Source organism: Patagioenas fasciata, chromosome 37, assembly GCF_037038585.1.
Source record: "Patagioenas fasciata isolate bPatFas1 chromosome 37, bPatFas1.hap1, whole genome shotgun sequence".
In the NCBI taxonomy this organism is placed as follows: domain Eukaryota; kingdom Metazoa; phylum Chordata; class Aves; order Columbiformes; family Columbidae; genus Patagioenas; species Patagioenas fasciata.
Window position 1 is genome coordinate 1,007,666 of NC_092556.1, and position 15,431 is coordinate 1,023,096.

Below are 15,431 nucleotides of genomic sequence, written 5' to 3' on the forward strand. Positions count from 1 at the left end.
CTCGTTTAATTAAGTATTAATGAGGTTTAAGTAGTTAAATATTAATGAGGGCTATTGAATAGGGATGAGAACGCAAGCCCACCCTGTCCATCACTAAGCCCCGCCCACCGCCGCAGCCCCGCCCCCTCCAAGCCCCGCCCACAAGCCCATTGGGGGCCCAAAGTGGGGGGGCGAGTGGGGGGGAACATGGGGTGGGGGGACCCAAAAAATATGGGGGAACCCCCACGATTGGAGGATCCCCCAAATATGGGGGCACAAGGTGGAAGGGGGGGGGGGTCTCCAAATATTGGGGTGACCCCTAAGGGGGGGAGGGGGCGCTAAAGGTCATGTCCCCTCCCCCCACCCCAACTTGGGGGGGGGGGGGGAGGGGCGGGGGGGGTTATTTTGGGCGGCGGGAAAGGGCGGAGGTCACCGGAGAAGGTCAGGAAAGGGGGGGCCCCCCCCCGAACCCCTATATAACGGGAACCCCCGGCACCCCCAGCGCCGCCTGGTCACAACAAGGTGAGTTGGGGGGACCCCCCGCACCCCAATACCACCCCCCGAACTCCTGGGTCCCCCCCGAACTCCTGGGTCCCCCCTCGAACTCCTGGGTCCCCCTTGAGATGTGGGACCAGGAGAAGGTTCCTGGAGTCTGGGGGTCCAGGGGGGTCCCCTCCCGCACTCCTGGGTTCCCCAGAACTCCTGGGTCCCTTCCCGGACGCCTGGGTCCCTCCCGCACTCCTGGGTCCCTTCCAGAACTCCTAGGTCACTTTCCCGGACGCCTGGGTCCCTCCCGCACTCCTGGGTCCTTTTCGCATTGCAGGAGCCCCTCCCGCACTCCTGGGTCCTTTTCCCGGACGCCTGGGTCCCTCCCGCACTCCTGGGTCCTTTTCGCATTGCAGGGTCCCCTCCCGCACTCCTGGGTCCCTCCCCAGCCCCATGGGACCCCCCATGGCTCCTCAACCCCCCCTGACACCCCCAAATATCCCGCATTCCCCCCCTATGGGCGCCCCGACCCCCTCGTGGGCCCCACAGTGACTCAGCGGCCGTTGCCCCTTTAAGGGCCGGGACGCTGCGGCTGTTGCCCCTTTAAGAGCCGCGCCTCGCTGGGGAAGGGGGGGAGCGTAATGACGTCACAACACCGTCGCCCCGCCCCCGCCCCGCGCGCCACGAGCAGGTGGGGGGGGGGAAGCGGATTTTGGGGTGAAATCGGCGGATTTGGGGTAAAAAAGGGGCAGATTTGGGGTAAAAAGCGGCAGATGTGAGGTAAAAAGGGGCGGATTTGGGGGCTTGGAGGCGGATTTGGGGTGAAAAGGTGCAGATTTGGGGGTGAAAGGCGCAGATTTGGGGTGAAAGGGCGCAGATTTGGGGTGAAAAGGCGCAGATTTGGGGGTGAAAGGCGCAGATTTGGGGGGATCTGTGTGGTGGGGGAGGGGCGGCTGCCCGGACGCCTGGGTCCCTGCTCCTACCCTTCAAACGCCCTTGGGGGGTGGGGGGGAGGGAACAGCCGGACGCCTGGGTCCCTCCCGAACTCCTGGGTCCCCCCCGCACTCCTGGGTCCCCCCCGCACTCCTGGGTCCCCCCCGCACTCCTGGGTCCCCCCCCGCACTCCTGGGTCCCCCCCCGCACTCCTGGGTCCCTGGGACACGTGGGTCTCCCCCCCACCCCCAGAACTCCTGGGTCCCTCCCGGACGCCTGGGTCCCTCAGAACTCCTGGGTCCCCCCTCCCAGAACTCCCAGGTCCCCCACACTTTCCCGTCCCCCCCGGACGCCTGGGTCCCCCGGACGCCTGGGTCCCCTGACCATGTGGGTCCCCCAGATCTCCTGGGTCCCCCCTCCCAGAACTCCCAGGTCCCCCACACTTTCGGGTCCCTCCCCGGACGCCTGGGTCCCCCCTCCCCGGACGCCTGGGTCCCCCAGAACTCCTGGGTCCCTCCCCGGACGCCTGGGTCCCCCAGAACTCCTGGGTTCCTCCCCGGACGCCTGGGTCCCCCATCCCTGCTCTCCTGGGTCCCTCCCCGGATGCCTGGGTCCCCCAGAACTCCTGGGTCCCTCCCCGGACGCCTGGGTCCCCCAGAACTCCTGGGTCCCTCCCCGGACGCCTGGGTCCCCCAGAACTCCTGGGTCCCTCCCCGGACGCCTGGGTCCCCCAGAACTCCTGGGTCCCTCCCCGGACGCCTGGGTCCCCCAGAACTCCTGGGTCCCTCCCCGGACGCCTGGGTCCCCCAGAACTCCTGGGTCCCTCCCCGGACGCCTGGGTCCCCCAGAACTCCTGGGTCCCTCCCCGGACGCCTGGGTCCCCCAGAACTCCTGGGTCCCTCCCTCACTCCTGGGTTCCCCACTCTGCTGGGTCCCTCCCGGACGCCTGGGTCCCTCCTGCACTCCCAGATCCCCAGGACGCCTGGGTCCCCTCTCCCCTTGAACTCCTGGGTCCCTCCCGGATGCCTGGGTCCCTCCCGGATGCCTGGGTCCCATCCCCTCCCAGAGCTCCCAGGTCCCCCACACTTTTGGGTCCCTCCCGGACGCCTGGGTCCCCATGAACTCCTGGGTCCCCCTCTCCCAGAACTCCCGTCTCCCCCACACTTTCCGGTCCCCCCCGGACGCCTGGGTCCCCTCCCCCGGACGCCTGGGTCCCCTCCCCCGGACGCCTGGGTCCCCCGTGGCTGAGCCGCGTGTCCCGCAGGAGCCGCCATGACGCCCCCGGTGCCCGCGCTGACCCCCGAGCAGAAGCAGGAGCTGGCGACCATCGCCCAGCGCATCGTGGCCCCCGGCAAGGGCATCCTGGCCGCCGATGAGTCCACTGGTGAGCACTGGGACAGACTGGGATAGACTGGGAGGGACTGGGAGGGACTGGGATGGCACTGGGAGGGACTGGGAGGGACTGGAATGGCAGTGGGAGGCACTGGGATGGACTGGGAGGGACTGGGGTGGCCCCCGGCAAGGGCATCATGGCCGCCGATGAGTCCACTGGTGAGCACTGGGACAGACTGGGATATACTGGGAGGGACTGGGATAGACTGGGATGGCACTGGGAGGGACTGGGAGGGACTGGAATGGCAGTGGGAGGCACTGGGATGGACTGGGAGGGACTGGGGTGGCCCCCGGCAAGGGCATCATGGCCGCCGATGAGTCCACTGGTGAGCACTGGGACAGACTGGGATATACTGGGAGGGACTGGGATAGACTGGGATGGCACTGGGAGGGACTGGGAGGGACTGGAATGGCAGTGGGAGGCACTGGGATGGACTGGGAGGGACTGGGGTGGCCCCCGGCAAGGGCATCATGGCCGCCGATGAGTCCACTGGTGAGCACTGGGACAGACTGGGACGGACTGGGACAGACTGGGATGGCACTGGGAGGGACTGGGATGGACTGGGATGGCGCTGGGAGGGACTGGGATGGACTGGGATGGCGCTGGGAGGGACTGGGATGGACTGGGATGGCGCTGGGAGGGACTGGGATGGACTGGGATGGCACTGGGAGGGACTGGGATGGACTGGGATGGCGCTGGGATGGACTGGGATGGCACTGGGAGGGACTGAGAGGCACTGGGATGGCACTGGGAGGGACTGGGGTGGCCCCCGGCAAGGGCATCCTGGCCACCGATGAGTCCACCGGTGAGCACTGGGACAGACTGGGATAGACTGGGATGGCACTGGGATAGACTGGGATGGCACTGGGAGGCACTGGGAGGGACTGGGGTGGCCCCCGGCAAGGGCATCCTGGCCGCCGATGAGTCCACCGGTGAGCACTGGGACAGACTGGGATATACTGGGAGGGACTGGGATAGACTGGGATGGCACTGGGAGGGACTGGGAGGGACTGGAATGGCAGTGGGAGGCACTGGGATGGACTGGGAGGGACTGGGGTGGCCCCCGGCAAGGGCATCCTGGCCGCCGATGAGTCCACTGGTGAGCACTGGGATAGACTGGGAGGTAACTGGGAGGCACTGGGATGGACTGGGGTGGCCCCCGGCAAGGGCATCCTGGCCACCGATGAGTCCACCGGTGAGCACTGGGAGGCACTGGGATGGCACTGGGAGGCACTGGGAGGGACTGGGATAGACTGGGATGGCACTGGGAGGCACTGGGAGGGATTGGGGTGGCCCCCGGCAAGGGCATCCTGGCCGCCGATGAGTCCACTGGTGCGCACTGGGATAGACTGGGAGGTAACTGGGAGGGACTGGGGTGGCACTGGGAGGGACTGGGATGGCACTGGGAGGGACTGGGATAGACTGGGATGGCAGTGGGAGGCACTGGGAGGGACTGGGGTGGCCCCCGGCAAGGGCATCCTGGCCACCAATGAGTCCACTGGTGAGCACTGGGACAGACTGGGAGGTAACTGGGAGGGACTGGGGTGGACTGGGATAGACTGGGGTGGCACTGGGAGGGACTGTGGTGGCACTGGGAGGGACTGGGATAGACTGGGGTGGCACTGGGAGGGACTGGGGTGGCCCCCGGCAAGGGCATCCTGGCCGCCGATGAGTCCACTGGTGAGCACTGGGATAGACTGGGAGGTAACTGGGAGGCACTGGGAGGGACTGGGGTGGCCCCCGGCAAGGGCATCCTGGCTGCCGATGAGTTCACCGGTGAGCACTGGGAGGGACTGGGATGGCACTGGGAGGGAGTGGGATGGACTGGGATGGCACTGGGATGGCACTGGGATGGCACTGGGAGGGACTGGGATGGCACTGGGAGGGACTGGGATAGACTGGGATGGCACTGGGAGGCACTGGGAGGGACTGGGGTGGCCCCCGGCAAGGGCATCCTGGCCACCGATGAGTCCACTGGTGCGCACTGGGATAGACTGGGAGGTAACTGGGAGGGACTGGGGTGGACTGGGATAGACTGGGGTGGCACTGGGAGGCACTGGGAGGGTCTGGGATAGACTGGGATGCACTGGGACAGACTGGGATGGACTGGGGTGGCCCCCGGCAAGGGCATCCTGGCCACCAGTGAGTCCACCGGTGAACACTGGGATATACTGGGAGGTAACTGGGAGGCACTGGGATGGGACTGGGATAGACTGGGATGGCACTGGGACAGACTGGGGTGGTACTGGGAGGGGATGAAGAAGCACTGGGAGCGTATTGGGACACACTGGGATGGACTGGGAGCTACTGGGACCCCTCAGTGCCATCCCCAGGAGCCCAGTGGTGGTTACTGGTCCAGACTGGTTCTAACTGGTCCATACTGGGATGACCGCAGGAAACATTGTGAGGGATCTGGGGACATCAGGGGGACCCTGAGACCTCCTGGGGCTGCACTGGGAGCTACTGGGACTCCTTTGGGGCAGCCCTAGAAACCCAGTGGTTGTAACTGGTTTGTACTGGGATGAACTGGTTTATACTGGGATGACCACAGCGAACATTGTGAGGAATCTGGGGACATCAAAGTGACACCAGGGGATCCTGGAGCTGCAATGGGAGCTACTGGGACCTCTGAGGAGCATCCCCAGGAGCCACGGGGTGGTTACTGGTTTATACTGGGATGAACTGGTTTATACTGGGATGGGTGCAGGAAACATTGAGAGGGATCTGGGGACACCAGGGGGACCCTGAGACCTCCTAGGGCTGCACTGGGAGCTACTGGGACCTCTGAGGAGCATCCCCAGGAGCCCAGTGGTGGTTACTGGTTCATACTGGGATGAACTGGTTTATACTGGTTCTAACTGGTTTATACTGGGATGGGTGCAGGAAACATTGTGAGGGATCTGGGGACACCAGGGGGACCCTGAGAGCTCCTGGGGCTGCACTGGGAGCTACTGGGAGCATCCCCAAGAGCCACGGGGTGGTTACTGGTTCCTATTGGGTCTAACTGGTCCATACTGGTTCATACTGGTTCTAACTGGTTTATACTGGGATGACCACAGGAAACATTGCGAGGGATTTGGGGACACCAGGGGGACCCTGAGAGCTCCTGGGGCTGCACTGGGAGCTACTGGGAGCATCCCCAAGAGCCACGGGGTGGTTACTGGTTCCTATTGGTTCCTATTGGTTCCTACTGGTTCTAAGTGGTTCCTACTGGTTTCTACTGGTTCTAACTGGTTTATACTGGGAAGGGTGCAGGAAACATTGTGAGGGATCTGGGGACACCAGGGGGACCCTGAGAGCTCCTGGGGCTGCACTGGGAGCTACTGGGAGCATCCCCAAGAGCCACGGGGTGGTTACTGGTTCCTGTTGGTTCCTACTGGTTCTAAGTGGTTCCTACTGGTTTCTACTGGTTCTAACTGGTTTATACTGGGAAGGGTGCAGGAAACATTGTGAGGGATGTGGGGACACCAGGGGCACCCTGAGACCTCCTGGGGCTGCACTGGGAGCTACTGGGAGCATCCCCAAGAGCCACGGGGTGGTTACTGGTTCCTATTGGGTCTAACTGGTCCATACTGGTTCATACTGGTTCTAACTGGTTTATACTGGGATGACCACAGGAAACATTGCGAGGGATTTGGGGACACCAGGGGGACCCTGAGAGCTCCTGGGGCTGCACTGGGAGCTACTGGGAGCATCCCCAAGAGCCACGGGGTGGTTACTGGTTCCTATTGGGTCTAACTGGTCCATACTGGTTCATACTGGTTCTAACTGGTTTATACTGGGATGACCACAGGAAACATTGCGAGGGATTTGGGGACACCAGGGGGACCCTGAGAGCTCCTGGGGCTGCACTGGGAGCTACTGGGAGCATCCCCAAGAGCCACGGGGTGGTTACTGGTTCCTGTTGGTTCCTATTGGCTCCTATTGGCTCCTATTGGCTCCTATTGGCTCCTATTGGCTCCTATTGGCTCCTATTGGCTCCTATTGGCTCCTATTGGCTCCTATTGGTTCCTATTGGTTCCTATTGGCTCCTATTGGCTCCTATTGGTTCCTATTGGCTCCTATCGGTTCCTATTGGCTCCTATCGGTTCCTATTGGCTCCTATTGGCTCCTATTGGCTCCTATTGGTTGTAAGTAGTTCTAAGTGGTTCTAAGTGGTCCGTACGGGTTCCTACTGGTTCTAACTGGTGTATACTGGGAACGCAGGCAGCATCGCGAAGCGGCTGAGCTCGGTGGGCGCGGAGAACACGGAGGAGAACCGGCGCTGGTACCGGCAGCTGCTGTTCACGGCCGACTCGCGCGTGGACCCCTGCATCGGCGGCGTCATCCTCTTCCACGAGACGCTCTACCAGAAGGCGGACGACGGGCGCCCCTTCCCCCAGGTCATCCGCGCCAAGGGCGGCCTGGTGGGCATCAAGGTGGGGCACCTGGGGACGCTCGGGGACCTCGCGGGGACCTGGGGACGTCGGGGAGGTTGGGGACGTTGGGGCGTTGGTTGGGTTTGGGTCAATGGAGGAGCCGCATCTAAGGGGGTTCTTGAGGTGGCCTTGGTCAAGGTGAGGTGGAGAGGGCTTGGGGACACTGTAGAGACACCATAGGGACACCATAGGGACACATTGGGGACATCGCGGGGATGTGGGGACGTCGGGGGGTTCGGGGAGGTTGGGGACGTTGGGGCGTTGGTTGGGTTTGGGTCAATGGAGGAGCCGCATCTAAGGGGGTTCTTGGGGTGGCCTTGGTCAAGTTGAGGTGGAGAGGGCTTGGGGACACTGTGGAGACACCATAGGGACACATTGGGGACATCGTGGGGACGTGGGGACGTCGGGGGGTTCGGGGAGGTTGGGGACGTTGGGGCGTTGGTTGGGTTTGGGTCAATGGAGGAGCCGCATCTAAGGGGGTTCTTGAGGTGGCCTTGGTCAAGTTGAGGTGGGGACACCATAGAGACACCATAGGGACACATTGGGGACATCCTAGGGACATATTGAGGGCATGGGGACATTATGGGGATGTGGGGACATCAGGGGTTTGGGGACGTTGGGGCGTTGGTTGGGTTTGGGTCAATGGAGGAGCCGCATCTAAGGGGGTTCTTGGGGTGGCCTTGGTCAAGTTGAGGTGGGGACACCATAGAGACACCATAGGGACACATTGGGGACATCCTAGGGACATATTGAGGGCATGGGGACATTATGGGGATGTGGGGACATCAGGGGTTTGGGGACGTTGGGGCGTTGGTTGGGTTTGGGTCAATGGAGGAGCCGCATCTAAGGGGGTTCTTGGGGTGGCCTTGGTCAAGTTGAGGTGGAGAGGCCTTGGGGACACTGTAGAGACACCATAGGGACACATTGGGGACATCGTGGGGACGTCGGGGGGTTCAGGGAGGTTGGGGACGTTGGGGCGTTGGTTGGGTTTGGGTCAATGGAGGAGCCACATCTAAGGGGGTTCTTGGGGTGGCCTTGGTGGGGTTAAGGTGGGGACACCATAGAGACACCATAGGGACACATTGGGGACATCGTGGGGACGTCGGGGTGTTCGGGGAGGTTGGGGACGTTGGGGCGTTGGTTGGGTTTGGGTCAATGGAGGAGCCACATCTAAGGGGGTTCTTGAGGTGGCCTTGGTCAAGTTGAGGTGGGGACACCATAGAGACACCATAGGGACACATTGGGGACATCCTAGGGACATATTGAGGGCATGGGGACATTATGGGGATGTGGGGACATTATGGGGATGTGGGGACATCAGGGGTTTGGGGACGTTGGGGTGTTGGTTGGGTTTGGGTCAATGGAGGAGCCGCATCTAAGGGGGTTCTTGGGGTGGCCTTGGTCAAGTTGAGGTGGGGACACCATAGAGACACCATAGGGACACATTGGGGACATCGCGGGGACGTCGGGGGGTTCGGGGAGGTTGGGGACGTTGGGGCGTTGGTTGGGTTTGGGTCAATGGAGGAGCCGCATCTAAGGGGGTTCTTGGGGTGGCCTTGGTCAAGTTGAGGTGGGGACACCATAGAGACACCATAGGGACACATTGGGGACATCGTGGGGACGTCGGGGGGTTCAGGGAGGTTGGGGACGTTGGGGCGTTGGTTGGGTTTGGGTCAATGGAGGAGCCGCATCTAAGGGGGTTCTTGGGGTGGCCTTGGTCAAGTTGAGGTGGGGACACCCTAATGACACCTTGGGGACATCTTGGGGACACTCTAGGGATACCCTAGACGCACTCTAGGGACACCTTGGGGACATGGGGACATTGCGGGGACATTGAGGTTTGGGGACGTTGGTTGGGTTTGGGTCAATGGAGGAGCCACATCTCGGGGTTCTTGAGGTGGCCTTGGTGAGGTTGAGGTGGGGACACTGTGGGGACACCTTGGGGACATCGTGGGGCTGTGAGCACATCAAGGGCATCGTCCCCCTGATGGTGACGTTGGGGCCACGGTGACGTTGGGGCCACGGTGACGTTGGGGGACAGGGAGGGGACCCAGGGATGGGGGGAGGTGGTGCTGGTGACAATGGTGACCCCGGTGACGTGTCCCCTCCCCCAGGTGGACAAGGGGGTGGTGCCTCTGGCCGGCACCAACGGCGAGACCACCACCCAGGGTGAGTGACGCGCTTGTCCCCGTGTCCCCAGGGCTGGTACCGGGTGTCCCTGTCCCCATTGTCCCCAATGTCCCCATTGTCCTTCTTATCCCCATTGTCCCTATTGTCCCTGTTATCCCCCTTGTCCCCATGTCCCCAGGGCTTGGTGGCCTCGTGCAGCGCTGTGCCCAGTCCAAGGTGTCATTGTCCCCGTTGTCCCCATGTCCTCATTGTCCCTGTTATCCACATTGTCCCCACTGTCCTCATGTCCCCATATCCTTGTAGTCCCTATTGTCCCCGTTGTCCCCATTGTCTCATTGTCCCCATTGTGTGTCCCCAGGGCTTGATGGCCTCATGGAGCCTTGTGCCCAGTATAAGGTGTCCTTGTCCCCATTGTCCCTGTTTTCCCCATTGTCCCCATGGCTCGGTGGCCTCATGGAGCCTTGTGCCCAGTCCAAGGTGTCCTTGTCCCCATCGCCCCCATCGTCCCCATTGTCCCCATTGTCCCCAGGCCTCGATGGCCTCATGGAGCGCTATGCCCAGTCCAAGGTGTCCCTGTCCCCATCGCCCCCATTGTCCCCAATGTCCCCAGGGCTCAATGGCCTCATGGAGCGCTGTGTGCAGTACAATGTCCCCATTGTCCCCATTGTCCCCATCGTCCCCATTGTCCCCATCGTCCCCATCGTCCCCATGGCTCAATGGCCTCATGGAGCACTGGGCCCAGTACAAGGTGTCATTGTCCCCCATGTCCCCATTGTCCCCAGGGCTCGATGGCCTCATGGAGCGCTATGCCCAGTCCAAGGTGTCCCTGTCCCCATCGCCCCCATTGTCCCCAATGTCCCCAGGGCTCAATGGCCTCATGGAGCGCTGTGTGCAGTACAATGTCCCCATCGTCCCCATTGTCCCCATCGTCCCCACTGACCCCATTGTCCCTCATGTCCCCAGGCCTCGATGGCCTCATGGAACACTGGGCCCAGTACAAGGTGTCCTTGTCCCCATCGTCCCCATCGTCCCCATCGTCCCCATCGTCCCCATCGTCCCCAGGGCTCAATGGCCTCATGGAGCACTGGGCCCAGTACAAGGTGTCCTTGCCCCCATTGCCCCCAACGTCCCCATTGCCCCCAATGTCCCCATCACCCCCATCGCCCCCACTGACCCCGTTGTCCCCATTGTCTCCAGGGCTCGATGGCCTCATGGAGCACTGGGCCCAGTACAAGGTGTCATTGTCCCCCATGTCCCCATTGTCCCCAGGGCTCGATGGCCTCATGGAGCACTGGGCCCAGTACAAGGTGTCCTTGTCCCCATCGTCCCCATCGTCCCCATCGTCCCCATCGTCCCCAGGGCTCAATGGCCTCATGGAGCACTGGGCCCAGTACAAGGTGTCCTTGCCCCCATTGCCCCCAACGTCCCCATTGCCCCCAATGTCCCCATCACCCCCATCGCCCCCACTGACCCCGTTGTCCCCATTGTCCCCAGGGCTCAATGGCCTCATGGAGCACTGGGCCCAGTACAAGGTGTCCTTGCCCCCATTGCCCCCAACGTCCCCATTGCCCCCAACGTCCCCATTGCCCCCAATGTCCCCATCACCCCCATCGCCCCCACTGACCCCGTTGTCCCCATTGTCCCCAGGGCTCAATGGCCTCATGGAGCACTGGGCCCAGTACAAGGTGTCCTTGCCCCCATTGCCCCCAACGTCCCCATTGCCCCCAATGTCCCCATCACCCCCATCGCCCCCACTGACCCTGTTGTCCCCGTTGTCCCCAGGGCTTGATGGCCTCATGGAGCCTTGTGCCCAGTCCAAGGTGTCCTTGTCCCCATCGTCCCCATCGTCCCCATTGTCCCCAGGCCTCGATGGCCTCATGGAGCGCTATGCCCAGTCCAAGGTGTCCCTGTCCCCATCGCCCCCAATGTCCCCAGGGCTCAATGGCCTCATGGAGCGCTGTGTGCAGTACAATGTCCCCATCGTCCCCATTGTCCCCATCGTCCCCACTGACCCCATTGTCCCTCATGTCCCCAGGCCTCGATGGCCTCATGGAGCGCTGTGCCCAGTACAAGGTGTCCCTGTCCCCATTGCCCCCATTGTCCCCATTGTCCTTATTATCTCCGTTGTCCCCATTGTCCCCAGGGCTCGATGGCCTCATGGAGCGCTGTCCCCATTGTCCCCATTGTCCCCATTGTCCCCATTGTCCCCATCGTCCCCATCGTCCCCATCGTCCCCATCGTCCCCAGGGCTCAATGGCCTCATGGAGCACTGGGCCCAGTACAAGGTGTCCTTGCCCCCATTGCCCCCAACGTCCCCATTGCCCCCAATGTCCCCATCACCCCCATCGCCCCCACTGACCCCGTTGTCCCCATTGTCCCCAGGGCTCGATGGCCTCATGGAGCGCTGGGCCCAGTACAAGGTGTCATTGTCCCCCATGTCCCCATTGTCCCCAGGGCTCGATGGCCTCATGGAGCACTGGGCCCAGTACAAGGTGTCCTTGCCCCCATTGCCCCCAACGTCCCCATTGCCCCCAACATCCCCATCACCCCCATCGCCCCCACTGACCCCGCTGTCCCCATTGTCCCCAGGGCTCGATGGCCTCATGGAGCACTGGGCCCAGTACAAGGTGTCATTGTCCCCCATGTCCCCATTGTCCCCAGGGCTCGATGGCCTCATGGAGCACTGGGCCCAGTACAAGGTGTCCTTGCCCCCATTGCCCCCAACGTCCCCATTGCCCCCAACATCCCCATCACCCCCATCGCCCCCACTGACCCCGCTGTCCCCATTGTCCCCAGGGCTCGATGGCCTCATGGAGCACTGGGCCCAGTACAAGGTGTCATTGTCCCCCATGTCCCCATTGTCCCCAGGGCTCGATGGCCTCATGGAGCACTGGGCCCAGTACAAGGTGTCCTTGCCCCCATTGCCCCCAACGTCCCCATTGCCCCCAATGTCCCCATCACCCCCATCGCCCCCACTGACCCCGTTGTCCCCGTTGTCCCCAGGGCTCGATGGCCTCATGGAGCACTGGGCCCAGTACAAGGTGTCCTTGTCCCCATCGTCCCCATCGTCCCCATCGTCCCCATCGTCCCCATCGTCCCCAGGGCTCGATGGCCTCATGGAGCACTGGGCCCAGTACAAGGTGTCCTTGCCCCCATTGCCCCCCAACGTCCCCATTGCCCCCAACGTCCCCATCACCCCCATCGCCCCCACTGACCCCGTTGTCCCCGTTGTCCCCAGGGCTCGATGGCCTCATGGAGCGCTGTGCCCAGTACAAGAAGGACGGCGCGGACTTCGCCAAGTGGCGCTGCGTGCTCAAGATCTCGGCGCACACGCCGTCCCGCCTGGCCGTGCTGGAGAACGCCAACGTGCTCGCGCGCTACGCCAGCATCTGCCAGCAGGTGACGTCCCCTGTCACCCCCTGTCACCCACTGTCACCCCCTGTCACCCCTTGTCACCTCCCGCCACCCCACACCACTCCCTGGGTTGAACCGCGTCCCATCACCCACGTTGGTTGGGTTTTGGGTCAATGGTGGAACCATTGGGTTGAGGCCTCCAAGTGACGCGGTGGCACCTCCATGGCCTCGTGTCACCTTGGTGTGGCACCCTTGTCACCCCTTGTCACCCCTTGTCACCCCCTGTCACCCCTTGTCACCCCTTGTCACCTCCCGTCACCCCCTGTCACCCCACACCACCCCTGGGTTGAACCGCGTCCCATAATCCACATTGGTTGGGTTTTGGGTCAATGGTGGAACCATTGGGGTTGAGGCCCCCAAGTGACGCGGTGGCACCTCCATGGCCTCGTGTCACCTTGGTGTGGCACCCCTGTCACCCCCTGTCACCCCCTGTCACCCCACACCACCCCATGGGTTGAACCGCGTCCCATCACCCACGTTGGTTGGGTTTTGGGTCAATGGCGGAACCATTGGGGTTGAGGCCTCCAAGTGACGCAGTGGCACCTCCATGGCCTCGTGTCACCTTGGTGTGGCACCCTTGTCACCCCTTGTCACCCCCTGTCACCCCCTGTCACCCCCTGTCACCCCACACCACCCCACACCACCCCACACCACCCCATGGGTTGAACCGCGTCCCATCACCCACGTTGGTTGGGTTTTGGGTCAATGGCGGAACCATTGGGTTGAGGCCTCCAAGTGATGCGGTGGCACCTCCATGGCCTCGTGTCACCTTGGTGTGGCACCCTTGTCACCCCCTGGCACCCCCTGTCACCCCCTGTCACCCCCTGTCACCCCACACCACCCCCTGGGTTGAACCGCGTCCCATCACCCACGTTGGTTGGGTTTTGGGTCAATGGCGGAACCATTGGGTTGAGGCCTCCAAGTGATGCGGTGGCACCTCCATGGCCTCGTGTCACCTTGGTGTGGCACCCTTGTCACCCCCTGGCACCCCCTGTCACCCCACACCACCCCACACCACCCCTGGGTTGAACCGCATCCCATAATCCACATTGGTTGGGTTTTGGGTCAATGGCGGAACCATTGGGGTTGAGGCCCCCAAGTGACGCGGTGGCACCTCCATGGCCTCGTGTCACCTTGGTGTGGCACCCCTGTCACCCCCTGTCACCCCCTGTCACCCCACACCACCCCACACCACCCCATGGGTTGAACCGCGTCCCATCACCCACGTTGGTTGCGTTTTGGGTCAATGGTGGAACCATTGGGGTTGAGGCCTCCAAGTGACGCGGTGGCACCTCCATGGCCTCGTGTCACCTTGGTGTGGCACCCTTGTCACCCCTTGTCACCCCTTGTCACCCCCTGTCACCCCACACCACCCCACACCACCCCATGGGTTGAACCGCGTCCCATAATCCACGTTGGTTGGGTTTTGGGTCAATGGTGGAACCATTGGGTTGAGGCCCCCAAGTGACGCGGTGGCACCTCCATGGCCTCGTGTCACCTCTCTGTGTCACCCCCTGGCCCTTGGTGTCCCCAGCTCCACCCAGACGTGTCCCAATGACACCAGGTGCCACTCGGGCTGCGTCCCCATGTCCCTTGGTGTCCCCATGGTGTCCCCATCTCTATCCCCGTGGTGTCCCCATGGTGTCCCCATCCCCGTGTCCCCCAGCTCCACCCAGAGGTGTCCCAATGACACCAGGTGCCACTTTGGCCATGTCCCTGTGTCCCCTGGTCCTTGGTGTCCCCATCTCTGTCCCCATGTCCCTTGTGCTGTCCCCATCCCCATGTCCCCCAGCTCCACCCAGACGTGTCCCATTGCCACCAAGTGCCCCTCGGGCCACGTCCCCATCCCCGTGTCCCCTCCCCTGTCCCAACGTCCCCTGTGTCCCCTCAGAACGGCATCGTCCCCATCGTGGAGCCCGAGATCCTCCCGGACGGCGACCACGACCTCAAGCACTGCCAGTACGTCACCGAGAAGGTGGGTGACGTCCCCACGTTGTCCCCATGCTGTCCCCATCTCTGTCCCCATGTCCCTTGGTGTCCCCAGCTCCACCCAGACGTGTCCCAATGACACCAGGTGCCACTTTGGCCGCGTCCCCGTGTCCCTTGGTCCTTGGTGTCCCCATCTCTACCCCATGGTGTCCCCATGGTGTCCCCATCCCCAAGCCCCCCAGCTCCATCCAGATGTGTCCCAATGACACCAGGTGCCACTCGGGCCCTGTCCCCATGTCCCTTGGTGTCCCCAGCTCCATCCAGACACCAGGTGCCACTTTGGCCATGTCCCCATGGTGTCCCCATGGTGTCCCCATGCCCATCCCCATGATGTCCCCGTGGTGTCCCCATCCTCATGTCCCCCAGCTCCACCCAGACATGTCCCAATGACACCAGGTGCCACTCAGGCCCTGTCCCCATGTCCCTTGGTGTCCCCAGCTCCATCCAGACACCAGGTGCCACTTTGGCCATGTCCCTGTGTCCCCATGGTGTCCCCATCCCCATCCCCATGGTGTCCCCATGGTGTCCCCATCCCCAAGCCCCCCAGCTCCATCCAGATGTGTCCCAATGACACCAGGTGCCACTTTGGCCATGTCCCCATGGTGTCCCCATGGTGTCCCCATCCCCATGTTACCATCCCCATCCCCATGTCGCTGTCCCCATGTCACCGTCCCCATCGCTGTCCCCAT

The 15,431-nt window shown here is 63.0% G+C and overlaps 1 protein-coding gene across 5 annotated transcripts in view; it reads left to right on the forward strand.

The window, feature by feature from the left end:
• The first annotated feature begins 380 nt into the window (after positions 1-380).
• ALDOA (aldolase, fructose-bisphosphate A) overlaps positions 381-15,431 on the forward strand; it is a 28,105-nt gene continuing 13,054 nt past the window's right edge. The window contains exons 1-6 of one of the 5 annotated variants that reach the window (XM_065862213.2): positions 381-501; positions 2,663-2,782; positions 6,998-7,209; positions 9,324-9,378; positions 12,578-12,738; positions 14,645-14,728. In XM_065862213.2, the coding sequence (XP_065718285.1) occupies positions 2,671-2,782; positions 6,998-7,209; positions 9,324-9,378; positions 12,578-12,738; positions 14,645-14,728 (624 nt within the window). In that variant the 5' untranslated portion in view covers positions 381-501; positions 2,663-2,670. Of the gene's footprint in view, positions 502-1,038; positions 1,246-1,279; positions 1,287-2,662; positions 2,783-6,997; positions 7,210-9,323; positions 9,379-12,577; positions 12,739-14,644; positions 14,729-15,431 lie in introns of those variants that run through there. The other 4 variants (XM_065862211.2, XM_065862212.2, XM_071801360.1 and 1 more) reach the window with 4 other exon arrangements.